The sequence below is a fragment of the Crocodylus siamensis genome, chromosome 15, assembly GCF_052110815.1.
Source record: "Crocodylus siamensis isolate JL-2025a chromosome 15, ASM5211081v1, whole genome shotgun sequence".
Taxonomy (NCBI): domain Eukaryota; kingdom Metazoa; phylum Chordata; order Crocodylia; family Crocodylidae; genus Crocodylus; species Crocodylus siamensis.
In genome coordinates this window covers 776,710-803,237 of record NC_143409.1, presented here as the reverse complement: position 1 = coordinate 803,237, position 26,528 = coordinate 776,710, and the positions used below count along the sequence as shown (strand labels likewise).

Below are 26,528 nucleotides of genomic sequence, written 5' to 3'. Positions count from 1 at the left end.
AACGCGCCAAAGAATCGGGGACCTCCCTGGGGCCAAGGCAGGGCGCGATGGAGCCCTGCACCAGTGCCCTCTGGCCCTGGAGGGCATCTGACCCCTGGCCTGCAGCTCAGCCCCCTTCCTCCCCCAGCAAGGAGCCCGGCCACACGGTCCACACAAGGTGACCTGAGAATGCCTGACCCCGACCGTGCCTTGGCTGGCCTGTCTCTGGCTTGCGGCACTGCGCCACCGAGCACAGGGCATCTGGGTGGCCTGACGATGCCCCTCTAGCCCTAAGCAGGCCAGCAGCAATACTGGTGCCTGCCTCCAGCTCCCGGCTGGCAGCCCCCCCGCAACGCGCTAGACCTGAGCTACCGATGGGCCTGTGACAGTTGTGCCCATTCGGGGCCGTCTATTAGTGGTCCCGCAACACCAATCAAGGGCCAACCGCCCGCCTTCTCACCTGCCATGCCTTGTTGTTATTTGCTTGATTGGAAGATCTTAATCACACAGGAGGCTGCTTATTTTCTGTCTCGGTGCCTGAGGCACTATCTGTGGCTCCTTACCTCCCCTTACACCGCAGCCCAAGCCTTGCAGCGGTATCTGCTTTTGTTCAGGTCTGTCCTACCCTCCGCACCACGCAGACGCTCTGTCTTGTCGCTCAGCCTGCGCCCTCGCCCGCGCCCCTACCGGCCCCTCTAGCTTGTCCCGCGCTGCCCGCTCCAGGGCTCCTCGCCGCCCCTTCACTTGGGCTCCTCGCCGCCCCCCCTTGGCTCCAGGGCTGGGGCCAATGCACCCCAAACAATGCTGCACCCTCTCTGGTGCCAGGAACCCCCATGCTACTGTGGGGTCCCTATGAGGCCTCCTCCAACCCCTAATAGCGTCACCGGTCCTCTGGTCAAAACAATAAACACAGGAACACCAAGCCCCCGGGCTACAACATAAAAGCTAGACCGTCCCAGTGAAATAAGAATCCATCCCTGCCAGACAGGGAGCGCACCAGCCCCAGCAGCAGCCAGGGGATGCTCCCACCGTCAGAGCTCTCCCCTTTGTGCTGGCCCAGTTCCTCCTCCCTCGGCCGCCGGGGGGAAACTGCCCTCCTGGCCGCCTGCCTGGGCTTAAGAAGGGCCAAGCTCCACCCCTTCTTGTCTCTAGGTTTCCCTGGTTGGCAGTCCTGGCGACTGGCCGCCGAGCTTCCCGCTTCTCGCCACCACGGGTCGTGTCTGCCTGGGCCGCAGGCCCCGGGGGCTCTGCGGCAGGGCCCCGCTGATCTTGTGCCTGGAGACGGGACCGGCTGCCAGCAAGGCTTGTGGGCATCACCCGCACGCACCACTTGCCGTCCAGCCAGACCAGGGGCTCCCACCAACCCGGCAGCGCTAGGGAGGGACCTTCGAGCTCTCTCGTCCCAGCACCGCCACTGCCAGCAGCCTGCCCGGCTCCGTGGGGCGGCACCGGCCGTGCTAGGTAGCCCGCTCATGCTGGGTGCCAGAGGTCTCAGGGAGAGTCACTAATTAATTTTCATGACACGCCAGGGGCCAGGACTTAACCTTAACACCTCAGGGCGGAGGTGGGACCAGGCTCCCAGCCAGGTCTGTTTCCCCCCCTATGCAGGAGGTGAGAGCTGCTCTTTGAAGTGTAGGGCACTGCACCAGGGACCTCTTCCCCATCACCCCTGCGGGGGGGGGGGTGCACAAGGCTACTCAGCCGCTAGGCAGGACCAGGGCACGTCCCCAGGGAAAGCAGCTGGCTCTGGGGTCTGTCCTGCTCTCTCCTGTGGGCCACCAAGGTCGGCAGGCGCCTCCCCCGGCTATGGGGGGAGCAGAGGTGACGCCGAAGGCACGGCTCACTGCCTCCAGGCCCTTCTCCCGTGGGTTCCCCACAGCCGGCAAGCGCCCGGCGGGTGCACTGGGCTCCCCTGCTGCGGCGGCATTGCCGTGCTCTCCGCAAAGCCTGGAGTCCTGGCGTGTTTGCACAGCTGAATGACGGTGGCAGCAGGGGTGAGGAGGGATCAGCAGGGGTCCAGGGCCAGGTGCTGGCAAGGGGAACAAAGACAACATCATCCGAGCAGTGCAGAGACCTTGGCAAGAGCTGGGTCTTGCTGGGAACGTGCCTTCACCCCAGAGGAAAGACCTGGTGCTGGCCCAGGGGAGCGGCGGGCGGGGACGCAGCGGCTGCAGTGGGGGCGCTCCCTGCTCTGAGGCTGGTCACTCAGCAGTCCTCCAGGCTCGGGCACCTGCGGGCAGCCCCGGAGCTGGGCCAGGGCCAGGGCCAGAAGCCAGATGCAGCTGCAAGAGCAGAGGTCAGAGGTGTGGAGCTGGGGTCGGGGCCTCTGGAGCCAGCCCTGGCTGCCGTTTGGGGCAGGGGCATCTTCCTGCAGCCGGGCGGGCGGCTGCAGCATCCCACCGGAGCCAGGTCTCAGCTGCTGCATGCAGCACGGCAGGTTGGACGCCGCCCCGGTCAGCGGCCTGGCCCCGGGGGCAGCGGTCTGGGCTGGGCTGCAGGGCCTCCCCTGTACACAGCACTGGTTGGGACTGGGTAGCCCAGACAGGTCACCCCACCTCCCCTGCCCCTGCCCCTGCCCCTGCCCCTGCCCCTCCCCAGCACTCCCCATTCAAAGCCCTGGAAATGGACTTGGGTGCAGGGACACTGCAGGGCTGAGCCCACCCCTGGCTATCAGCACACAAGTGCAAGCACAGTGCACTTTGCTCACAGGGACAGACGGAGCGGAGGCATGGGGAGAGGGGAAGAGGACCATCCATTGTGGGGATCCCTGGAGATCCAGCCCCCAGTGCAGCCACACAGCATGGCAGCGTGCCCAGAAGAAGCTGCGTTCAAACCCTGGGTGGCACGCAAGGACACGTGTGCATCTGCGGTGCCCAGGGTCCAACCCCAGCGCCAAGAGCGATCCCAACAACACGCAGGTGCCCAAGCCGCTTGGACTCGGGGATCAGACGCTCCCCAGGAGGCCCCCGGATCAGCCCCAAGGTGAGCGTGGCTCAGAAATGCTGGATGCACAAAGGCCGAGAGGATCCGTGGAGCTGAGCAGAGACTGACAATGCTTCCCAGTGCTCAGGCACGGGCCCTCCACGCTGCCCGTGTCCTTGCACAAGCCCCGAGTCCCGCGCCTGCCCGCTGGCGCAACCGTTCACACATTGCTGCGTGCCGAATACATCTGAGCCGGCGGCTGGGGAGGGCGGCCGTCTTGCCAGCACCCCCCATGGCGGCCAATTCGGTGGGGGCTGCTGGAGCCCCTCTGCATTGCTCGGACGAGGAAATAGTCACTGGGCTGGAGGTGGCCGGAGGGCTCTAGGCACCCCTAGCAGAAAGGGGTGGGGAACATGCCAGCATCTCTCTGGCAGGTCTCAGGTCAGCCCAGTGCAGAAGAAAACCACCCTCTGAGCCTGGATGTCCTTGTAGTGTAGCTCGGCCCACCCCCACGGCCCCCCGAGCCAGGCAAGGCTGCGGCCACCCAGCCGGGAGGCACCGGCAGCCCCTGGGATGGGGCAGCCGGTCGGGCCAAGGCGGAGCTGAGCTTGGGCCCAGCCCACCCCCAGCAGCAGCAAAGGGGCTCGGGCACCGGAGCAGCCAGGCTTTGGAGAAGCGAAACGCAAACGCACCCATTCCTTCTCATGCCCAGTGCTTGCAGGGGGAGGAGAGCTGTGCAGCTCTCCTGGGAAACAGCCAAGTAGCCCAGACAAACTCAAGCGAAGCAGCAGAGCCTGGCAGCGCGCCTGAGCCCGACACCCCCCCAAACGCCTCCCGGCTGCGGAGGCAGCGGCACTGCCCGGCCGCGGCCGCGGCCCTCCGGGAAGCCGCTCCTGGCACTGGCCAAAGCACCCGAGCAGCTCGAGCCTGCACCAGGGAAGGGTGGGGGCATGTCCGGGGGCAGGCAGGGGAGTGCCACGCGGAGCCCCCTCCGTCCCTGGCGGAGCTGCACGGTGGGGCAGCCGGGCGCGGGGCTGGGGGGTTGGCAGGAGCTGCTGGGCTGTGCCGCGGTAGGGCAGAGGCTCCCGCGGACAGGAGCGGGGCCCGTGCTCCCGCCGTAGGCCAGGTCGGACGGGGCGGGCGGCCAGACCCGGGAGCGGCCTCTGATGCTACTTCGCCGGAGTCCTCGTCGGGGCGTGCGCTGCCGGTCTTGCCCGTCCAGCCAGGGATGACGCCCGCGAGACTTGGCGCCACGTCCCCATGGGCCGCAGCCCCAGGCAGCTCGCCGCAAGGAGGCTGCGTGGCCCCGCCGGGCCCCCGCGCACTGGGGTTGCACACGCGGGCGCTGATGGCATCGGGGTGCCCCCTCCCTCCTCTGGCACACCGCGGGGCGTTCCTGCCCCGGCCTCCAGGCCTGCGGGACACGCGGCTGCTGCCATCGGCTCGGCTGAGTGTGGCACCCGCCACCCGGGTCTTACCTCCACCCGGCAGCTCCCCGGATCGAGGCAAGTTTTCTACAGTCATGCGCATATGCGTGCAGCCATGTACCTGCGCACACCCGCGCACACGCGCATAGGGTCCCAGGAAAGGCAGGCTGGCGGGGCCCACATCCCTGTCTCGACCATCCCGGCCACGCGTCTGTCCATCTACCGCCTGTTTGACCAGCTCTGAGAGACCAATGAAGCTGCTGTGAGACTTCCCCCACTTCTCTGAAGCTCACGCCACGCTCGGAAAGGGCAAGACAGCGATCTGGGCACCATTACGGCGGCAGCACAGACACAAGCTAGGCACGCCTGCCCTGCAAAGTCTTGCTCACGTGGCTACACCGGGCAAGAGCGAGGGAGAAAGTCACAGCCCCGGAGCGACGATGCTCCAGGTGTGACTCCAGCTGTGCTGCCCTGGGATAAATGGTGCCAGCAGAAAGACTCATGAGGTGATACCCACCAGACATCACCGCTGCCTCCCGGTGCCGCTTGAGATAAAAGAAAAGCTGCATCCACGCCTTCCTCACAGAGATGCGTGCAAATAAAAGGCCCCGCTGCGCTTGTGTCGTGCCAACCGCTTCCCGGGCAAAAAGAGGCTGAGATCTTCAAGGGCGCTGGGGTAACTGGGGGAGAGACCACCGCTAATCCCCAAAGCCGCTCGCCGGGACAGACGCTAGCAGCCCCCTTAGGTCCAAGGGTCCCAATGCCCGCTTGCTGCAGTGGGTGCAGGCATCGCGCCGGGGGCGCAGATCCAGTCCCGGGAAGAGGACGGAGGGGGCAGAGGCCGCCCGCCCGCCCTGGGCCACAGGAGGCGTCTGCCCCCGGGGCTGCCCGGGCGGGGGGCCGCACGGACCGAGCCGGCACGCGACGAGGGGGGGCGCGGGCTCAGCCCGGCCCCGCCGCCACGTGGAGCCCGGGGGGGCGCGGGGCGCACCGACAGCGCCGGCGCCGCCTCCCCCGCCTGCGGCCCGGCCCCGCCCGGCACGGCTGCAGGTCCGGCAGCTCCCCCCGCTCCAGCGCCGAGCTCCGCACCGCTCCCGCGGAGGCTCCAGCCGCCACCGCGCCGTGTGCGGGGCTGCCCGAGGCGCGTCAGGGGCCGCGGAGGGGCTGGAGCTGGAGCTGGGCTCGGGCCGGGAGCACCCCGGAGCAGAGGAGCTGCGGGCCTTTCCCTGCCCCGCGCGGCTGCGGCCGCGGGCACTCCCGCACGCGGCCCGGGGCCGGGCATTGGTGCGCGGCAGGCGCGGCTCACCCGAGGCCGGCCCCCTTCCCCGGGACAGCAGCTGCCCCACGCGCGCGGCTCTGCGGACGGACTCGCACACGCGCCGCCGGCTGCGGGAGGCCCGGGACCTGCGTGGCCGGCGGGGCCGTGGGCGAGACCGCGGTCGGGGGTCGCGCTGCTCGGGAGCTCCGTGGCGAGCAGCGGCCGCCCCCGCCCCGGGCTGCGCCAGCGACCGGCGGGGCTGGTGTCGGTCCCTCGGGCCCCGGTGCTTATTCCCGGTCCCCGGAGCTAGCGCACACGCCGCGTGGGGCAGGACACGCGTGCTGTTGCCGCGGGGGATGTTGCAGCCATTACTGGCCCCGCTGGGCTCCTGCCCCGCGCAGACCTGTGCCCAGCGCCAGCCCGGCGGCTCGTCGACGCCTCCTTCCCGGGCAGCGAGACGCAGAGCGAGCCAGCCCCACGCACGGCGTGTCCCGTCCGGCGGCCCCGGGGCGGACTCAAGCCCCCCGGCCCCCCGGCCCGGCCCGGCCCGGCCCTGCACCCGCCTCCCCGGGGTGCGGCGCCCCGCCTGTGCCCGGGCATGCACCGCGGGGCCGGGGGCGGCGAGAGCAGCTCCGCCTGCCAGGGACGTCCCAGCCCCGAGGGCCCAGGGCTGCTCCCGCCGGCACGGAGCCCCGACGCCGCCGGCCCCCGGCTCCCAGCCCTGAGCCCGGCGGGGCCCGGGGGCGGACACGGGGGACCGGGCCCAGCAGGGAGCGGACCCGGGACCTGCCACAGCCGCCTCCCCGCGGCCCCTCTCCGGAGCGGGGCAGAGCCCGTGCCGGGGCCGGCGGGCAGCTCCCTCCCGCCCGCCTGCGCCGCGGCCGGAGCTCCCCGTCTCCCCCCTCGCCCACCCCAAAGCCAGCGAGCCCCGCAGCTCCGGAGCACGGGACGATGCTCCAGCCAAGGCTCCTCCGCCCGGCAGACACGGGCCCGGCCCCGCTGCCCCCGCCTGAGCCGGGAGCCGCCGGGCCGGGGGTCCACGACCCCCCCGCGGCCTCGTCCAAGCAGCTGAGCAGGTGCCCGCCCGCGGCGAGCCCCGGCGCCGTCCTCGTCCTCGTCCTCGTCCCCGCCCACGTGCGCGGCGCTGGGCCGCCCGGCCTCGTGCTGCCGTCCCGGCGGGCAGCCGCGTCGAGGCCACGCGGGGAGGGACCCACGCGGCTGCGGGGCACCGGCGGGGCCGGGGCACTTGCTGCCCCGCCTGCCAGCGCGGCCTTGCAGCGGTTGCCACGCAGCGCGGAGCCGGCCTCGCCCGGCCTTGGGCAGGAGCAGGCGGTTCCAGGAAAAATCTCCCCGGATTAAGCCCCGGGGACAGGAGCGGAGCGTGCTGGCCGCTCCCTGCCGGCGCCCCCGCGGAGCCGTGCCGGGGCTCCCCGACCCCGGCGATGCCCCCCCCCCCCCCGAGCGGACCACCGGCCGAGGCTCCGCGCGTGCCCCGGGCCCGGGCCGAGGGCCCTAGAGCCCCCCCCCCCCCGCCGCGAGCCGGGCCCAGCTCGCCCCCCCCCCCCCCCGCGGAGCCGTGCCGGGGCTCCCCGACCCCGGCGATGCCCCCCCACCCAGCGGACCACCGGCCGAGGCTCCGCACGTGCCCCGGGGCCGGGCCGAGGGCCCTAGAGCCGCCCCCCGCCGGGGGCAAGAACCAGTCACGAGGCCTGTCATGAACATTTATGAAGCGGGCGGGCCACGTCCACGCAAACCGCTGCGGGGCAGGTGCCCCCGGCCCTGCGGCCGGGCCGCGTTAGCCCTGAACCGCGCCGGCCGGGCGGGTCCCCGGTGCCCGCAGGCCGCCGCCCGGCAGCGCCCGGCTCTCGGGCCCGCCCTGAGCGCGGGGCGCCGGTGCCGGGGGCGCGGAGGAGGCGGGGCCGGCGGGCGGCGAGGCGGGCGCGGGGCGCGGGCGGCGGGCGCGGGGCCAGCAGCCGCGGGCGCGGCGCGGGGGCAGCGTGAAGAGGCCGTAGGTGAGCGGGTCGAGGCAGGCGTTGAGCAGGCCGAAGGTGAAGAGGAGGTGGGCGAGCGAGGGCGGCACGTGGCGCTCCATGGCGCGCGGGCAGAACCAGTGCCAGAGCCCCAGCAGGTAGTAGGGCGTCCAGCACAGCACGAAGGAGCCCACGATGGCCAGGCTGAGGCGCAGCGTGCGCAGCCGCGCGCGCGGGATGGCGTTGCTCGAGCGGCGCAGCGGCGCCTCCCGCGACGAGCCTGCGGGGCGGGCGGCTGAGCCCCGGGCGGCCCGGGGGCGCCCCCCCCCCCGCGCCCGCCCCGGCGGGGCACTCACACAGGCCGGCGCCGGCGCGGCGCGAGATCTCCAGCAGGATGCGGCCGTAGCACCACACCATGATGAGCAGCGGGAGCAGGAAGAGGCCGGCGAAGCTGAGCATGTTGTAGAGGGTCTCGTGCCAGCGCCGCGGGAAGCTGCCGCGCGTGGTGCACTGCGTGAAGTTGCGCGCGGCGCCGACGGCGACGGTGACGGCGCGGAACAGGAACAGCTGGAAGCGGACACAGCGCGAGCCCCGCGCCCGCGGCCGGCCCGGCCCCCGCCCGGCCCCCGCCCGGCCCCCGCCCGGCCCCGTACCTGCGGGGCGGCCAGCGCGGCGCTGAGCGCCCAGGCGCCGCGCAGCAGGAGCTGGTTGTGGCGGCGGGCGCGCGCCAGGGCCAGCGGGCGCAGCACGGCGGCCTGCCGGTCCAGGCTGATGACCACGGTGACGAAGGCCGAGGCGTACATGGCCAGCAGCTTGAGGAACATGAGGGCGCGGCAGGCCAGGTCGCCCGCGTACCACTGCACCGTGGCCGTCCAGCCCGCGTCCAGCGGCATCACCACCACGGCCACGAGCAGGTCGGCCGCCGCCAGGTGCGCCAGCAGCACCCGCACGTGCGAGCGCCGCCCCGGGCCCCGCGCGCCCGCCGCCCGCAGCACGGCCGCGTTGCCGCCCGCCGCCAGCGCGAACAGCGCCAGCGTGATGCCCACGCGCGCCCGCGCCGCCGCCGAGAAGGTGGGCAGCCGCACGGGCCCCGCGCCCCCGTCGCCGGCCCCGCTGCCGTTCATCCCGCCCGCCCCGGGCGCGGGGCCCCTCACCTGCGGCCGCCCTTGCGGGCCGGGAGGCTGCGGCTGTCCCCGAGGCGGCGCGGGGCTGTGCGGCGGCCGCCCGGCGCCCTTGGTGCCGCCTGACGTAGCCCCCGCGCGGGGGCCCACGTGTGCGGCCGCCCCCCGCACGGCCAGGTGCTCACGCATGCGCTCCTGCACAGCTGCACCGGGCACGGCCGCGGTAGTCGCGCTGCTCTCACGTGTGCCCTCATACGCGCGCAGCTGTGTGCCGCCACGCTCACCCGCAGCCAGGTGCTGTCACACACGTGCGCTCACACGTCCAACCTGTGTGCAGCCACATGCGTGCACTCACCCCCAACCGGGTGCAATCCTTCACGGCTGCACATATGCACTCGCACACCCGCCGCCATGCTCACGCCCAGCCACACGCAGCCATACACAGGCGCTCACACGGGCGCAACCGTGAGTGCAGCTGCACACAAAAGCACTCGCACACTCAGGCAGGCTTGCGCATGTGTGGGGTTGCGTGCACACGCTCATGTGCACTCACCCACAGGCAGTGCTGGGCTGCCATGTGGCCTGGTGCCCCGGGGCCCAACCGAGGGGCTGGCCCCACAGCCGCACCGCGACAGGCCCCGGGCCGGGCCGTGACCCGGCCCCGCACCTCCCTCCGCAGCACGGAGCCGTGGGCTCCTATTTGCACCTCAAAGCCCCCTTGCCCCGGCAGGAGGAACGAGCCTGATTAGCCCGGGGCCTGGGCCGGTCCCTGGCGCCGGGGCCCGGGCGGGGAGGGGGCCTGGCTCCGCATTAGCAGCCGCCTGCCAACCTCATTGACACTGGGCCTCCAAGCGCCGCTCCGGGGCCAGAGCCGCAGGGCGGACACGGTGCCCAGCACCAGCCCAGCGCCCCGACCCCTGCCCGACACGGCTCTCGCCCGGCTCCGGGACCGAACCGTCTTGCCCCCTCTCCTCAGCCGCTGAGCCGGGACGGGGCACAGCCTGGCCTGGCCTGCAGCGGGGGGCACTCCTGGGCACCCCCAGCTTCTGCAGAGAAGAGGGGGCAGCCCTCCGTGGTGGCCCCGGGGGGCAGGGGGTGCAGCCCAGTGCATTTAGCCCTGCTGCACTTCAGAGCCCCTCGGCGCTGGTGACCGCCGGGCGCGCAGGGTGCCACGGGGCAGGGAGGCGCCGGGCAGGGCGAAGGACCCCGGAGCCCCCGCTTCCCCGAGCTCCTGCTGGGCACAGCCCAGGAGTCCGGCGGCCCGTGCCCAGCACCAAGCACGGCCCGGCGCCAGGGGCAGCGCATGGGCCAGGCCCGAGGAGACCCGGCCGTGGGGGCACCGATGGCCGCGGCCCCCATCCCCCCCGTCTGGACAGGCCCTGGCCAGTGCCCCGGCCCCTGCCTGCTGTGGGGATGGGCAGGGTGGCAACAAAGGCCCCTCGCCACCCCCAGGCTCGGCCCAGGCCAGCAGCCGGGGTCCCCGGGCACGGGGGAGCGGTGGGCGGGGGTGTCTGCTCCCTGCCGCGCTGCACCCCGCGCTGCCCACGCCCGCCACACCGCCCTGTCCCCCCGGGGCAGGGACCTGGGTACCGACGCACAGCAAGAACCTGGTCATGTCATGCCGGCTCCATGCCTCGGTTTCCCCATCTGCGAAGCGGGGCTAGAGCTTAGCTCACTCGCCCCGAGCGGGGCTCTGCCCGCAGAGCCGGGCCCAGCCCGACCAGGCCTGGCTGTCACGTGCCCGATCCGGACCCCTGCCCTGGGCCAGCTGGGCAGCCCCCTCGGCCCTCCCGCGGGGGACGAGATCCCCCGAGCCAGGCAGCGTCCCGGGTGGGCAGCCGCTCAGGCCTGCGGTCGCGTCGTGCGTGCAGGGGAGCGGAGGTGTGAAGGGGCTGAGAGGGAGCCGCCAGCCCCGTTCCCAGGCCCGGCCCAGGTGTCACTCGACAGGACGGTGTGAAAGTTTCCAGGGAAACCCGGCCGCGCTGCGGGGCTGGGAAGCAAAACAGAGCGGGAAGGGGCTGCAGGGACCGGGGCGCGCGGACCCCGCCACCGACGCAGGCGCGTGCAGGGAGACAGGCGTGTGCACACGCGCGGGGCGTGAACTACGCTTGGACTCTTGGGGGACTCTGCACAAAACTGGGCTGCCCCCAGGATGCCCCAATACAGTCGGAGACACCCCCTGCCCCCCGTTATGGTTTTCAGATCTTACAGGGAGGATCTCATCTGGCAGAGGCGCCCCCGCCACTCGAGCCCTGCACACGTGCCGCAGGCGAGCCGTCCCGCACAGCCGCAGGGTTTGCACGCTCGGCCCTGCTCGCGCACAAGGCCGAGCCCGGGCGCTGCAGCCCGCGGCACCCCCAGCGCGCCTGCCCCTCGCACCCCTCCTCGCCCCGACACGCAGCGCCCTGCCCTCGGCGCTGGATCCCGGGCCCGTGCGCTGCGCTGGAGTGGGGCGCGGCCGAGCCGCTGCGGACCCCGGCACCCTCTGCCCTGCCCTGCCCCCTCTCACTAGCTGCTGCCCTCGCCCCGGCAGGGCTCCCCTCCCCTCGGGCTGGGCATGCCAGGACCCCCGCGCAGCCCCCGGCCACGTGCTGCGGCCCCCAGGCCCAGCACCATCTGGAGTAAGTTATTCCGCCCGGCGGCTTATCTCCAGAGCTGCGGCCGCATATGCGCTGGGGGCCGAGCCCAGGAGGGCTGTGGGGCCCCCTGGGGAAGCTGCACTGCGGCCCCCTCCCCACCCAGCCCCTGTGGCCCCCCAGGCCCCGGCAGACTCCGTCGCCCAGATCCAGCCCCCACCTGGGCAGGTGCCGGCCCCCACGGCCCCCAAGGCTGAGCTCTCCCGCAGGGGCCTGAGGCCCTGGGGTCGGGGACGGGCTCTGGACACGGCCCCCGGAGGGTGACCCCGCCAGGCTCGGGGACCCCCGGCAGCATGCTCCAGGGCGGGGGTCTCTCCCCCCTGCCGCGTGCTAAGACAGGGGGGCCGAGGGCTCCAGCGCAGGCCGCAGCGGCCTGCAGGGGAAGAGAGGCAGAAGCGGGGACCTTGACCCCGGCCCGAAGGAGCTCTGGGGGCACGGCTGACCCACCGCCTCCTCTGGGAAAGCTCAGGGAGATGCCCCTGCCCGGGCAGGCCGCGCCGCGGGCCCTCCCTGCCCCCTAATCCCCGTCTGCGCTGCGGCCTGGAGCCGTCGCCTCCCCCCGGCCGGCCCCCGCTTTTCGCAGCAGCCGCCAGACGTGCACAGACGCCCGCCGCGGCCCTCTGCTCGCCCCCGGCGAGCTCGACAGGCCTCCTTCTCTCGGCCTCTCCTGTAGGGCCACGCTCCCGCGGTGAGGCCTGCGCCGTGCCGAGCGGGGCGCCGCCGCCGCCCTGCCCCGCACCCGATGCACCGGGCGGCCCGCGCCGGCTTCTCTGCACTATTGCACTGCAGGGGCCCGGGGTGCGCCGAGCCCCCGGCCCCGCTGCAGGGCCGCAGCCCGGGGGCCTCGCGTCCCGACCCCAGCCGCAACCCGTTGAACTGCCCCAGCCCTGCACACGCCGCCAGGAGACCACGTCTATGCGGGGCCCAGAGCCTGCCACGCCGCCCCCCGCACCGCCGGGGGCCCCGGGGCCCCAGCGATGGGAGGGCACGGCGTGGGCAGCCGGGCCAGGGGCTGGTAAGGAAATTAGCGGCCCTCGGGGCATGTGAATTGCGCCCCGCACGCTTCCCAGCTCGGGGAGGCAGCAATTAAGGGGCTGAGGAGTGAGAACCGACACCTCCGCAAATGGGCCCCGGTTCCCAGGGCCTCGGCTCCTCACACCTCGGGCAGCCCGGGGAGGGGGCGTCACACCTCGGCCGGCATAAAGCCCAGCCCGGGGCTCTCCCCTCTCAGCCCAGCCGCCATGGCCAGCGCCCCGGCCTCGCTCCTGGCCCCCAGCCTCTGCCTGCCGCCGGCCCCTGCGCTCTGGGGCTGGGCCCCGGCCGAGTCCGCGTCCGCGTCCCCGTCCCCGTCCCCGTCCTCCTCCCCCGACTCCTTCAGCTCCCCGCCGGCGCCGGCCCCCGCCCCCGCCGCCGCCGCCGCCGGCCACGGGCCCGGGCGCGGGCCCCCGCCGCCGTGCCCAGGCCGCCGGGCCCGCGCGGGCTGCGGGGCGCCGCGGCGCAGCGCCAGCGAGCGCGAGAAGCTGCGCATGAGGACGCTGGCCCGCGCCCTGCGCACCCTGCGCCGCTTCCTGCCGCCCGCGCTGGCGCCGGCCGGCCAGAGCCTGACCAAGGTGGAGACGCTGCGCCTGGCCAGCCGCTACATCGCGCACCTCTCCGCCCTGCTCGGCCCGCGGGCGCCCGCGCAGCCCCGGGGGGCACCGCCGCGCCGCGCCGAGCCGCCCGCCTTCTGCTCCGCGGCCGCCGCGCCGGGAGCCGCGCACACGCGGCCGTGGGCCGCCCCCCCCCGCGCCCGCCGCCTGCTGCCAGGTAGGTCCGCGGCCCGCGCCCGCGGCTCTGCCCCCGCGCTGCCCCGGGCCGGCTCGCCCTGCCGCTCTCCTCGGCTGGGGCCCGGCGTGCGGGGGCTGCCCAGGCGGTGCCGGGGGGTGCCCTCGGGGCTGCGGCGGGCTCCTGCCAGGCGGGGGGGTTACCAGGTGGTTTCTCTTTTGGCTGCAGGTGGGTCACACCTCCCCGGCCCGGGACAGCGCCCAGCTCACCCACAGCCCCCTCCAGAGCGCCCGAGCCTGGCCGCAGGAGTGGTGGAGCTGAGGGGAGCGGAGCCGGCTGCAGACCCCCAGGATCTCCACCGCCCCCGGGTCCCCCTGGAAACTAATGGCTCCTCATTAAACCTCGTTACTGCTGCACGCCGGCTGGCTGGTCATTGCAGGCTCTCTCTCCCCGCACGGACGGGGGACCCAGCATACTGCCCGTGTCCCGGGCCGGGGCTGCGCTGGCACAGCTGGCGCACAGAGCTGCAGGCAGGGGAGCTGGGGCCGGGTGCCCCTCCGGGATCCGACCCTGCTTTTTCAGGGCTTCCCCCACCGAGGAAGAGCTCCGGTCTGTCCTTCCCCAGGCTTGACAGAGGGGGCTCCCCATTTGCCCCGGCGGGGGTCCATGCACTGCAGCTATGACCGTCCTGCACCGCGGTCCCATGCTCAGCGGGTGCAGCCTGCGCCCGGCCCCAGAGCTGGTGTCAGGATGCTGCGTGGTCCGAGGTGGGCACGAGGGCACGTGCCCACGGGGCACGGGAGGCTCCGGGCTCCAGCGCCCACCCCCCCCCGCTGCCGTGCCCTGCAAGGAGGCTGTGCACCGGGGCCAGGGGAGAGCAGGGACAGCCGCGCTCCTTCGCCAGGGTTTAAGAGCCCCTGCCCCAGCCTGTGCCCTTTGGTCGTGCTGAAGGTGAGGACCAGCTGGCCGGGCCCCTCCGAGAGGCTCCCCCGCAAGCCACGCAGGCTGCTCCCCCCCCCGCGGCACACCGCAGCTGCCTGCCCTTTTCGGTAGCCTGGCCGCCCCCCCGCACCCGCGCCCAGCCCCCGGCCCTGCTGCAGCCGGTGCTCAGCACAACACTTTTATTTACAGGGCTGGCATTGCACAAAGTACTGTACAGTGTGGGTGCGGAGCCGGCCCAGCTCCCCTCGCGCTCCCATCTGAGAGGGCTTCATCGGGGCACGCAAGCCCCCCGGGGCAGGCGCTGCAGCAAGGGCCGCAAAGCATCATGCGAACCAGGAGCCCAGGCAGTGCAAAGCATTGCGGGAGTGTGGCAGTGCAAAGCATTGCGGGAGTGTATCCCAGGGCCGGGGGGCTGCCCCGGGCTGGGTCCCAAGGTAGCGGAGCTGGGGTACCCCAGCCCCCGGGACCTGCCCCACTCGCCGCCTGCAGCATGAGGCTGGGTCTGGGGTGGCGCCGGCCCCGTTAGCTGGTCTCGCTCCTGAACCAGGCCAGCACCGGCTGCTTGTTCTCTCGCACCCACTTGATGTTGGCCTTGGTGCTCTCCAGAGCCTGCTCCAGCGCCCGCGTGCCCGAGCCGAAGCCCACGTTCATGTTGTCCACCTTGAACTGCTCCAGCTGCGGAGAGCGGGGGGCCGGCGTCAGTGTGGGGGGAGGCAGCAGCAACCCCGCCTAGGACCCCAAGCCTGCAGCCAGCCCAAGGGCCAGGCTGAGAGTCCCCAACTGCGGGGGTGCCTGGGCCAGCGTCACGCCGGGGCCCTTGTGAGCACACAGCAGGGGCCAGATCCCCTGAGGAGGCACCCCCGGCACCCGGGGCTGGGCTGGAGGGGCCCCAGGACCATCCCACCCCTCCCTGCCTGGACAGGCCTCACCTCCTTCAGCTCGAACTCGGTGGAGAAGCGCTGCGTCACGGACTGGATCAGGCCAGAAAAGGAGAAGGAGCCCCCGCCGTACCTGCCCGGGGCAGAGGCAGGCTGAGCCAGGCACGGGCGAGCCCAGGGGCGCCGTGCGCCCAGCCCCCCCTCCTGCCCCTGCCCCCCATTGCCCCGTTGTCCTCACTGCTGGAAGAGCGTGGCCCAGTTGCTGCGGATGAAGTTCCAGGCCAGGGTCTGCCCCGCCACGTTGCGGGCAATGCTGTTGATGGTGGACGTGGCGTCCTGCTTGCGGATCTTGGAAGGGTCCAGCGTGTACGCCAGGTACCTGGGGGCGGGGGCGGCCGTCAGCACGGCAGGGATGGGGCAGGCACGGGGCCACGGGCACCGCCCAGCAGTCCCGGCCCCCGCCCCCACCGAGTCAGAGCCTCCCAGAGCCAGGGAGCTGCGGGGTCACACCCAGTCCCAGCCTCGTCCAAACCAGCCCAAACAAACCCCGTGTGCGGCCTCGAAGCCACACGACAGTCACCCCGACACAGCCCCAGGCATCGCCCCTGCCCCCACGGAAGCAGAGGGGCTGTGGCTGCCAACATCCTGACGCTGCCGGGAGGGCCATGGAGCCAAGGCTGCGCTCCACTGCAAAGGAAGCCAACCCCCGCCCAGTCCAGACCAGTTTAAGCAGGGGGGAAATCCCTTCCCGCCTCCAGTGCAGTGCGGGGCTCAGCCTAAACGTGAGGGCAAGACCCTCCAGCCAGGACCCTGCAGGGTTGGTGCCAGCAGGACCATTGGCGCAGCCCAGCCCCATCCCCAGCCTGGGCTGCAGAAACACCCGGTGCCTTTGGGGGAGGCTTAAAACCCCCTGACACGTGGTGGGGCGGGCAACCAGCAGAGCCCAAAGCCTGGGAGATCCCCAAAGCAGAGCACAGGCATCGCTGCACCCAGATCAGCCCCACTCAGTGCCCATCCAGCTTCTCCTTGAATCCTCCAGTGACAGAGTGCCCCCCTCCCCGGCATCTCTCCTGCAGCAGCTCTGCTCTGACAGCAAAGTGTTTCCTCATCTCCGACTACACGTACTCTGCTGCAAGTTCAAGCCGTGGTTCTCTGCACCGAGAGAGAAGGCACTTTCCCACCTCTCCCTGGCACCCCTGCAGCTGTCTGCAGACCGCTCTCATGTCCCCTCTCCAGTGCCACTTCCACAAGCTCATCATGCCAATCTCTTTCTGCCTCTCCTTGTGTCACTTGCCCACCCCCCGGCTCTCAATCGCCTTTCCACCTCTCTAACTCCCCCATGTCCTTTATCAAACGTGGCACCCAGAGCTGCCCCGTGCTCTAGAGGCCTGGCCGGTGCCCAGCAGCAAGGCACCATGTCCTCCAGTGCCTTGCGCCCTGTGCTCCCACGGACATGGCCTGAAGCCTTGCACCCCACGCTCCCACAGACATGGCTCCTGGGCAGGCGCATCCCCACCTATTGAGGATCCAGGGCTCCTTGCTGCAGGCCAGGGCAGAGCGGAGCTTGTCAGCCTCAGCCACGACAGTGGCGTTGAGGAACATCTGCCAGCCAAAGTCCCAGGCCGCCTCGCCGCCCGTGGCGATGGCGCTGCAGTAGATGGAGGAGCGCAGGTTCGGGTGGATGCTGCAGGGGGAGGACACACAGCCAGGTGAGCCAGGGCACGGGCACTTTCACAGTTTCATAGTTGGTCAGGTCGGAAGGGACCTGAGCAGGTCATCGAGTCCGACCCCCCGCCACGGCAGGAAAGAGTACTGGGGTCAAACGACCCCGGCAAGGTGTTCATCTAACCTCCTCTTAAACACCCCCAGGGTAGGAGCCTGCACCACTTCCCTTGGAAGCTGGTCCCAGACCCTAGCCGCCCTGTCTGTGAAGTCGCACCTCCTGATGTCGAGTCTGAATCTCCCCTCTGCCAGCTTGTGACCGTTATTCCTGGTCACTCCTGGAGGTGCTCGGGGGACAGGGACTCCCCCAATGCCTGCTGATCCCCCCTGACTAGTTTGTAACAGGCCACTAGATCCCCCTCAGCCTTCTCCTGTGGAGGCTGAACAGGTTCAGGTCCCATCACCTCTCCTCGTAGGGCCTGCCCTGCTGCCCCCGACCATGCGAGTGGCCTCCTCTGGACCCTCTCCATGGTGTCCACATCCCTCTTGAAGTGCAGTGCCCAGACCTGGACGCAGTCCTCCAGCTGTGGCCTGACCAGTGCCGCATAGAGGGGGAGGATCACCCCCCTGGACCTGCTCGAGATGCATCTGTGGATGCACGCCAAGGTGTGGTCTGCCTTCCTGACCGCGTCCCCACGCTGCCGGCCCACGTTCATCTTGGCATCAATGATGACTCCAAGATCCTTTTCTGCCTCTGCCCTGACAAGGGGAGTTCCCCAGCCTGTACGTATGGTGCCGGTTCTTCCTCCCCAGGTGCGGCACCTTGCACTTGTCGGTGTTGAATCCCATCCTGTTCTCATCCGCCCACCCCTGTAACCTGTCCAGGTCCAATTGCAGCCTATTCCTCCCTTCTAGCATGCCCACATCCCCCCACATCTTAGTGTCATCAGCAAATTTGAGCAGGGGGCTATTTACCCCCTCATCCAAGTCGCTGATGAAGATGTTGAACAGTGCGGGCCCGAGGACCGAGCCCTGGGGGACCCCACTGCCCACGTCCCGCCAGGTCGAACACGACACATCCACCCCCACTCTCTGGGTGCGGCCCTCCCGCCCGATGGTGACACATCTGACTGTGTGGGTGTTGACACCACAGCCCCCCCAGTGTCTTAATGAGAATGGGAGGTCAGGCTGCGTGGGGTGCACAGGCCGGCCCCCACCCCCTCGCACCCCAAGGGGGGCCTGGCCCAGCCCTGGGCGGCACTCACAAGTTGTTCGCGGGGTTTGCCTGCCACTCTTTGAACCAGGTGGTGGCCAGCTGCAGGCACTGGGGGATCTCGTAGGAGCAGGCTGTGTTGATGGCGTTGATCTCGTTGTACCTGGCAGGAAGCGGCAGCGGAGTCAGGGCCTGGGACCCAGCAGCCCCTATGAAGTGGGGTGGGGACCCTACTGGGACAGACCACGGGCACCAGTCCCAGGGGCACCGTGCAGCACAGGTTGGATGGGGCAGAGGGGCTGAGGTCCAGAAGCCTGGAGAGGGCACCGCAGCACATGGGTTTGAGCCTGGGCAGGGATCACACGGCCCCCCGGCCCCTGCAAGCTACATCCAGCCCCCAGCAGGGACAGAGGTGGGAAAAATGGGCAGGGATCCCTGAAGCCCCCGAGGCAGCAGCAGCTGAGGCCCAGCCAGCCCATGGCCGGGTGTGGAGGGTCCCAGCCCTGCCCACCCCCTGCACTCACTGGTCCATCAGCTTGTCCGGGATGATGGTCCAGTTCCTGGTCACATTCATGTAGTAATCGAACAGGGGTTTCACCTGCTTCTGGACGTAGCTCTGTGTGCGGACAGCACAGCGTCAGCCCTGCCCGCAGCTCCTGCTGCCCCAGCCCTGACTCCTGCGTGCTCTGCAGACCACGCAGCTCACAACCCGCGGGAGCTAGCGGGCAGGATGGAGAGGGCTCCCCACCTGCATGGGCCCGAAGACCTCGCTGCGGTCAAACATGAGCTCAAAGTAGGCCAGGTTGTTGAGGGCGGCAGTCCAGGGCAGGTACTCGGTCTCCTTTTGCAGGAACCGTGTTGTGTTCAATGCCAGCTCCACCGGCACATGCTTTGCCCTGTTGTGGGGAGACCGCAGGGGTCAGGCACCAGCTGATCCCACCAGCAATCCTGCCTCAGGTCCCTGCAGCTGCATGGGGAGCCAGGCCAGGCAGGATGTGGCTCAGGTGGGGGGCACAGAGGGCTGTCACCCCATCTCTCACCTAGCCAGGTTGAAGGCATCATCGATGATCTGGGCACGGTTAATCACCGGGATGACCTGGGAGACAGACACGGTCACACAGGGGGCAGGGGCAGGGGCAGAACATGGTCCCAGCTGGCTTCCCCTGCAGCCACCAGGCCCAGGGGCTCCCAGGGCTCCTCACGGCCAGGGCCAGGGCCAGGGCCCAGTACCTGGTGGTCACTGCTGAGCTGGGCAAGGAGCCGGTTCCAGTTCTGTGTGTCGTAGTTCACCCGGAAATACCCGTCAACGTTGAGGTTAAGCAGGAGCCAGTTGGGTGGCGACACCTTGAAGGATGGCTCCGTGGCTGGGGGGAGAGGAGCAGATGGGGTGTTAGGCACCGGGAGCTGCAGCAGAGACTCCCCACCCCCGCGCCCAGGCCCACGTCCCCACCCCGGAGCTGCTGCTCCCCAGTCCCTCTCTTGCTGCCCTTGCCAGCGTCTCGGGGGAGCGCCAAGGGGGAAATGCCCCCAGTAAGGCTCTGCAGCCTCTGGAAATGCAGCTTGGCGCTGGGCCACCCTATAGCCGCTCTGGTGCCTGACCCCATGCCCCCACCCTACCCACTGGTGCAGCACCCAGTGCCCACTGCCCAGCCCAGAGTGGCGGTACCTGTGGTCTGCATGAGCCAGTACGTGTCACCTCTGCCAGTGTTGTTCTTCCATGTGATGGGAACGATCCAGCTGTACCTGTGCCGGGCAGACAGACAGGCGGGTGGACTGATGGCTACAGCCTCACCCCGGGATTGGGGCTTCCCTGCCACCCCCCTAGGCAAGACCCACCCCTGGGCTGCTGCTGTCCTCACCGCCCCATGCCTGCAGGACTGTCCTGCCCCAGGCTGGCAAGATGCTCGGGGGGGGTCTCATGAGCAGTCTCATGCCCCCCAGGGCACTCGGGGGGGGGGGGGGCCGGCATGGGACCATCCTCCCCAGCGCGAGGCAGCAGGGGTTCACTCACTTGAACTGAGATGGCCGATCCACCACAGACGTGGGGTCCAGCAGGAAGTGCTGCTGCTGGACGCTCCCCGTGGTGGTGTCCACAGTGACCATGGGGAAGCCCATCTGCAGGGTCCAGCGGTCCATGATGTTCTTGATGGAGTCAGGCAGGTTGAACTTGTCTTCATTGACCACCTGCACCAGGCAGGGAGCGGGGTGAGGATCAGCGCCTGCGCTCTGCCCAGCCCCTGGCCCCTGACACAGGGCCCAGCCCACATGGGGCTGCCCAGCTCCTGCCCCCCGCCCCACCCTCTGCTGTGGGGGATCCAGGGAGCAGAGCCCCAGTCGAAGCCCCGCCTGGCACCCCATGTGCATACCAGTGCTTTGCATGCCTGTATCAGCGTGCAAGGGAACTGAGGCCCATGTGCGAGAGGTCTCGCTCTGCCCCGTGCTGGCAGCCACATGGCATTTCAGCACAACATCGCTGCCAGACACAGATGCCCCGGCGGGCAAAGTGGGGGGGCAACAGGACGTACCTTCTGCAGGTGAGTCCACAGGTCGTTGTAGACAGTGTTCCCGTACTGGAAAGCATGCAGGTAGGACTACGAGACAGAACAACACATGTGAGACGGAGCTCCCTTCCCCTCCCCACCGCCAGGGCCTGGCACCCCTGGGTAAAGCCCATGAGCCAGGGAGGGGGCAGTGTTAGCACCTCCACTCCAGCCAGCCCTGGGTCTGGGACCCTGCTGTGCCAGCACCGCAGTCCCCATAACCCCCCGGGGACCCATACCTGCAGCCCCCGCTTGAACCGCTCCTCCGTGAGGAAGGCAGAAAGCATCCGTAGCACCGATGCTCCCTGCAAAGAGCAGAGCCCGGCTGTGAGCCCAGTCCCAGGAGCAGGGGCAGCGGCAGCTCATCCCAGTCCTCCCAGTGCCCCCAGCAGGGTGGCACTTGAACCCCAACAGTGACTCTGGCCCCCAGAGGCATGACGGTGCCCTCCAGCTGTGTTGGCATCTGGCAGCCCCCAGCACCCAGCTGGTTCCTGGCTGCCGGTGCTACAGACGCAGCAGGATGTCCTGGTGCTGCTCTCTGCCAGCTCCCGAAATTGCTTGCCCTGAGCCACACTGCCACAGCTCCATGGTCCATGGCCGGATGCAGGGGGGTGCATGCACCACCCGCTCTGTACCCGTCTTCCAACTTCCTAGATGCGCCTGTGCCATTGCCTGTCCCCAGTGTGGGCCTGACCTTGCTGTAGGAGATGGAGTCGAAGACCTCGCTGATCTGGGCAGGGGTATTGATCTCGTCCTCTTGGAAGGTGAGGGGGTGGGAGGAGGCCAGTGCGTCCACCTTCATCACGCGGTACACATCGTTCAGCACTATCAGGTCCGTCTGCAGGAGCAGGCAGAGGGGTCGGGTCAGGGCCGGTGCCTGAGCCCCGGGGCAGACGTCCTGCCAGCACCTGCATCTGGTGGCCACGGGCAGCACCCGGTTTCCTCCCGACCCATCTCCCCCTCTGCCTACGGCAGCCCTCACGGGAGGGGGCTCCGAGGCCCGCGGGGCTGGTGGGGGGCGGTCCAGGCTGACTTACGATATTCCAGGTGGGCTCAGCAGCATCAGCCCCCAGGTACTCCACATAGGAGGCAAAGCCCTCGTTCAGCCACAGGTCGTTCCACCAGCGCAGGGTCACCAGGTTCCCAAACCACTGAGGACGGGGAAAGGCAGTGGGGGGTCAGTCCTGAGCCCCAGTAAACACACAACCCAGGGGCCTCATCTGGCTGTGCCATGTGCCGCCCAGGACCATCACCACAGAGGGTCATTGTGCCCCCAGTCCCACAGGGAAGGATGTCGCCCAGGTGGGGCAGGTACCTGGTGGGCGAGCTCATGGGCGATGACGGTGACCACACGCTCCTTGTTGCCGATGGAGGAGAAATTCGAGTCGAAGAGCAGCGAGTTCTCGCGGTACGTCACCAGCCCCCAGTTCTCCATCGCGCCCGCGTTGAAGTCGGGCAGTCCCACCTGATCTGGGACATGGACTCACCTCGGTCACGACAGGCCCCTGCCGGACAGCACCCGTGGGACCCCCCCAACTGCAGGACAATGTCCATGGGACCCCCCACCCACAGGACACCCACCACAGGATCCCATACACCCATGAGACAGCCTCCATGGGACACCAACCCACAGCACAGACCCCACAGGACCCCACCGGGCCACGAGACCCCCCACAGCACCACCCTTGAGCAGCGCCCCATGGAAACGTGCCCACCCATACTGAGTGTAGGTGGCCCAAATGCCCACAGCCACGTGCCAGCCCCATGCGGTGCTCACCAGACTTGGGCAGGGGGTAGGACGTGTTATAGTGGTTCTCGAAAAAGCGCAGGATGGGCCCGGTGACACGGAGCGCATAGGCGCCCTGCCCCTCCGTGATGGCCTTGGGCCGGCCCCAGATCCGGATCTGTCACGGGAGGAGAAGGGGTGGGCTCAGCGGAGGCTGGCGGCACCCAGGACCCACTGCCAGCCAGAGGCCCCACGCCACCCGCCCCCTCCCTACCAGGAGACTGTCCGTCTGGTTGTCGACGCTGGTGAACTCGCTGACGATGAAGGCCAGCAGGTAGGTGGACATGAGGGGCGTGGGCTGGAAGGTGGTGATGTTCCACATGACGCCATCAATGAGCTGCTGCTTGTTGCCTGCGAGAGGAGCAGTGAGGTGGGTGTAAGAGGAGACCCCCCAGCTCTGCCCTGGGGAGGTGCCTTGCTCCCTGGGCCTCAACGACTCTCCCGCCAGCCGTGGGGCAGGTCTGGCCACCCCGCAGCGAGGGAGGAGCCGCATGGCAGCTGGGGAGCTGCAGGCTGTCAGGGGGCCTCCCCATGAGCATGAGGCCCAAGCCGTGTCCACCCCGCATCGTCAGTGCCACTCACTCTGTGGGAGCATGTTGGAGAGTGCCACGTGGGTGGATGGGTAGATGAGCGTCACCTCGAAACTGGCTTTCATGGCCGGCTCGTCGAAGCAGGGGAAGGCCTTCCGTGCGTCTGCCGCCTGCATCTGTGTTGTGGCCACCACCCTGACGGCCACCGCGGCCCGTTAGGGGGTGCCATGTCCCGCCGTGACCCCCACGCCACGGCCTGGCACCCCCCTCCTCCACCTGGGCCTCCTGCCAGCCATGCTCGGGGCGCTGGCAGTGTCCTGGCAAGGAGCGGGATGGCAGCCAGCCTGGGGCCGCAGCGGCATGTGCCACGTGCCACGTGGTGCTGGCACTCCCTCCCATGGGCAGGTGGAGGGGGGAAGCTGGGAGCCTCACGCACCCTCTGCGCCCCCAGCCCCTTCCTGGGACCTGGCCCCAGGAAGAGGGGCAGGGGTCGGGTGCAGAACAGGGGTGCAGGGGGCTGGTGCTGAGGCTGGGGGCATGAAGCCCCAGTCCCACAACTGCCCTGCTGGCACTGCACATTGTGGGGGGCCTTGCATCCCAGCGGCCCCCCCATGCTAGCCCATGGCAGGAGCCGGCTCCCCCCGAGCACAGGCACCTCTGACCAGCCCCAGCCCCACCTACTTTTTGACATTGCCGTCCATGTATTCGCTGCGGTAGAAGCCGGCCAGGTCATCAGCTAGCTCCCCCTCGAAGATGCTGAAAAGCTGATACCGGTGGCCTGGCACCAGCGACTCCATCAGCGTCAGCACCAGGTACTCGGTGCCTGGCTCCAGCCAGCTCTGGTTGATGGCGGGCGTGTGGGCGCCCTCGAGGCCCTGCAGGGAGGCGAGGAAGCTGCCCTGTTTCGTGTAGTTGAGCTTCTTGCTGTGCAGCAGCACGAGGTTGGTGGCGTTCTCACACTTGAAGATCACGCTGCTGTTGCCCTTGAAGATGTAGAGGCCCCGGACATCGGGCTCCAGGAAAGGCTGGAGCGTCACCGTGTAGTTCAGCGGCTTCAGCGAGGTGGGTAGCCGCCAGTGGTTCCAGGGGTTTTGGGGCCTGCTGGGGCCTGAGGTGGGTGTCATGGTGGACACAGCCCCGGAGGGGGGTGCTGGTGCTGGTGCTGGTGCTGGTGCTGGTGCTGGTGCTGGTGCTGGTGCTGGGGCTGGGGCTGGGGCTGGAGCTGGAGCTGGTGCTGGTGCTGGTGCTGGGCACGCTGACGGCAGCCGTGTTGCGGTTCTTCTCCTCCGAGTACACCACGGACAGGGCGATGATGGTGGCCACGGCGCCGATGCCCAACACAATGCCTACGATGCCCAGCGTCTTGCTGATGAAGAACCCCGCGGCCATGGCAGAGCTGGCGTGAGCACGAGCAAGAGGCAGCTGTGGCCCAGGTGCTGGCTTTTATCTGTGGGCTCCGGGCAGGTTTATGAGCCCTGGGTTAATGGGTGAGTAATTAAGTGGTTAGAGGCTGGGAAGCCATCGCCCCCCCAACCTCAGCGCCTGGCAGCAGCACGTGGGCAGCGAGGCCTCGGCGGGCAGCACTTGGAGAGAACAGGCAGCGTCAGCTCCTCCCTGGCCTCAGTTTACCAGCGGGGCCAAGACGTAGCCTCCCCCCTCCCCTGCCCTGTATTCACCTGTGGCCCTTCTGGTGGAGGCTGGCCCCACGTGACCCATTCCCAACCAAGCTCGTGCAGAGCCCAGCCAGGCAGCAAGGGGAGCCAGCCGGAGCAAACGCTCTGGACCAGCCAGGCCAAAGTCCAGAGGCTGCAGCCCAGGCCCTGTGCCCACCCAGCTCCTGCCCAGGCCTTGGGGCAGTTCAGAGCAGCCCCGGCGGTGTCCCGAGGGCCCGAGACTTCCCACAGCTGGAGGCCACGTGGGCTGCGTGGAGGCAGCACTGGGCAGCTGCTCTGAGCAAACTCCACGCTTCTCCCCGGCACAGAGCCAAGCCTTTCCCAGCCCCCACGTGCCCAGGGCTCCTGGACTTTGCACCGGGGCAGCTCCAGCACCGCACAGGCAGGGAAAGCTGCAGGTCACTGGGGGCCAGGTGCCAGGGAAGCCCTCCCTGCTCCCAGCCACCCGTGACGAAGGAGCCGCCCCGGGGCCTACCCCTGGGGCCTGTCCCTGCCGCCCAAGAGCCGTGCTTGGAGCAGGGTGGGGGGTGGCTTTGGGAGCACAGGGTGGCTTTGCACAACAAAACACCACGAGATCCGGGGGAAATGGCTCCACCAGCCCCTGCTGCTGCTATGGGAAATGGCCCCCTCCCGGCCCCATCCGGAGCAGGGAGCAACCCCCAGTAGGAGGAGGTGGAGGGGCCGTGCCCCACCCTCACCTGTTTCACACAGCCACAGTGCCCCCCATACGCACCAAGCTCCCATCTCTGCACCAGCTGGCCACCCCTTGCTGCACACACGCTCACATGAACGTGCCACGGCCCAAGTGTGCCCAAACCACAGCCAAGCAGGCCCAGACGGCCAGCGCCATGCAAACCGTGGGGCACACGTGCCCCCACACCAGAACAAATGCATGCCCGACAGCTCTGTGCACATGCACACGCCTCCTCCCAGCTGCAGGTACACACATGTGCAAACACACACAAGTACACACATCCCACAGGCACACATGCACATGCAAACTTATGTACACATGCAAACACACATAAGCGCACACACCTAGGCCTCAGGCACACATGCCCATACAAACGCACATGCACACACCCCGCAGAAACACGGCCACACATGCACGTGCAAACACACGGGCGCACACATCCCTCAGCACACACGTGCGTGCACACATGCCCCTCCCAGCCACAGGCACCTGCTAACCCCTCCCAGAGGCCCTCGCCCTCAGCACACAAGAACATGCCCCCTTGACCATACAAAGCCACGCAGAACCCAGAGCCGCACCCGGGCACAGATGCACACCCCCAACAGTCCTCTTTTGCATTCCCCGCTGTACCCATGGCCCCAGGCACATGCAGCTGCCCCAAAGCCAGACGCACGCACACAAAACACGCCGCCTGTTACCCACCGGAGCTTGGAGCTGGAGCACACACGTGCCCTGCACCTCTGTGCACCCGCAGGCACCTGCCCCCCTCCACACCCCACACACACGCACACATGCATACAGCCTGGCCAGCTCTGTGCAGCTCCAAGCCCAGCCACTGCTACCATGGGCAGGGACTGCAGGCGTGTGCCAGGGGCAGCTCTGCCAGGCTGCAGCTGGAGCAGGGGGCTCCCACTCACCTCTGCCTGGTCACCTCTGGGCGCGCTGCTCATGGGTGCCCTGGTCTGAGCTGGGAGCAGTCTCACTGGCAGTGTCGCTGGCTCGGGGAGTGCCTCTGTGGCTGGCTCTGCTGTTCCAGGGAGCTTCCTCTTCTGAGGGCTCCAGGAAAAGTAACCTGAACCCTTGACCCGTCCGTCACCTTAACCCCTAGACTGCTGGCCGGACACTAGGGCCGGCAGGGCACCATCCTGGGGAAGCTCGCAGCCCTCGAGGCCCAGGCAGGGCGGTAGGCCTGGCAGACACATGTGCAGGGCTGCATCACCCAGCCCTGGCTGAGCTGGGCTCCGCTGGTCACCGCTGGGCACTAGACTGACTCAGTGCCCTGGAGCACGGCCCCTCTGAGCAGGAAAGGCACCGCCCAGGCCTGGTCCGGCCCCCGCAGGCGCCCAACCGCACATCTGGAAGACATTTGTGCAGGGGAGCGAGACACCAGTGAAACTGCCGCCATAGCATGGCCTGGGCTCCAGCCCCAGGGCCCAACCTGGAGCCTGGGGACAGAGACGCCAGCTCCCCCGGCCCTGCCTGTGCCTGGGGCCTCCGGGACCTTTAGGGCCTCAGCAGCACCCGGACGGCTTG

General features: G+C 69.6%; 3 protein-coding genes across 3 annotated transcripts; 1 reads left to right on the top strand and 2 right to left on the bottom strand.

Moving 5' to 3' along the window:
* Positions 1-7,381: 7,381 nt before the first annotated feature.
* LOC149851979 (gonadotropin-releasing hormone II receptor-like) lies at positions 7,382-10,936 on the bottom strand. Its single transcript, XM_090029524.1, has 3 exons — positions 8,210-10,936; positions 7,913-8,123; positions 7,382-7,836 (listed from the first exon to the last, which is right to left on the bottom strand). Exons 1-3 carry the CDS (start codon positions 8,864-8,866, stop codon positions 7,382-7,384), a joined length of 1,323 nt encoding a protein of 440 aa, XP_089885650.1. The 5' UTR covers positions 8,867-10,936.
* Positions 10,937-11,913: 977 nt separating this feature from the next.
* LOC149851978 (uncharacterized) lies at positions 11,914-14,513 on the top strand. Its single transcript, XM_090029523.1, has 3 exons — positions 11,914-13,119; positions 13,306-13,506; positions 14,029-14,513. Exons 1-3 carry the CDS (start codon positions 12,555-12,557, stop codon positions 14,511-14,513), a joined length of 1,251 nt encoding a protein of 416 aa, XP_089885649.1. The 5' UTR covers positions 11,914-12,554.
* Positions 14,185-26,267, bottom strand: ANPEP (alanyl aminopeptidase, membrane). The gene is made up of 21 exons (XM_090029343.1): positions 25,913-26,267; positions 23,310-24,103; positions 22,681-22,823; positions 22,313-22,449; positions 22,090-22,216; positions 21,628-21,782; positions 21,350-21,463; positions 21,007-21,150; positions 20,552-20,617; positions 20,298-20,363; positions 19,784-19,956; positions 19,439-19,515; positions 19,003-19,136; positions 18,813-18,868; positions 18,521-18,668; positions 18,297-18,388; positions 17,825-17,935; positions 16,414-16,581; positions 15,136-15,276; positions 14,949-15,030; positions 14,185-14,694 (listed from the first exon to the last, which is right to left on the bottom strand). The coding sequence occupies exons 2-21, from the start codon at positions 23,750-23,752 to the stop codon at positions 14,542-14,544; spliced, it is 2,730 nt and encodes a 909-aa protein (XP_089885469.1). The 5' UTR covers positions 23,753-24,103; positions 25,913-26,267; the 3' UTR covers positions 14,185-14,541.
* Positions 26,268-26,528: the final 261 nt, after the last annotated feature.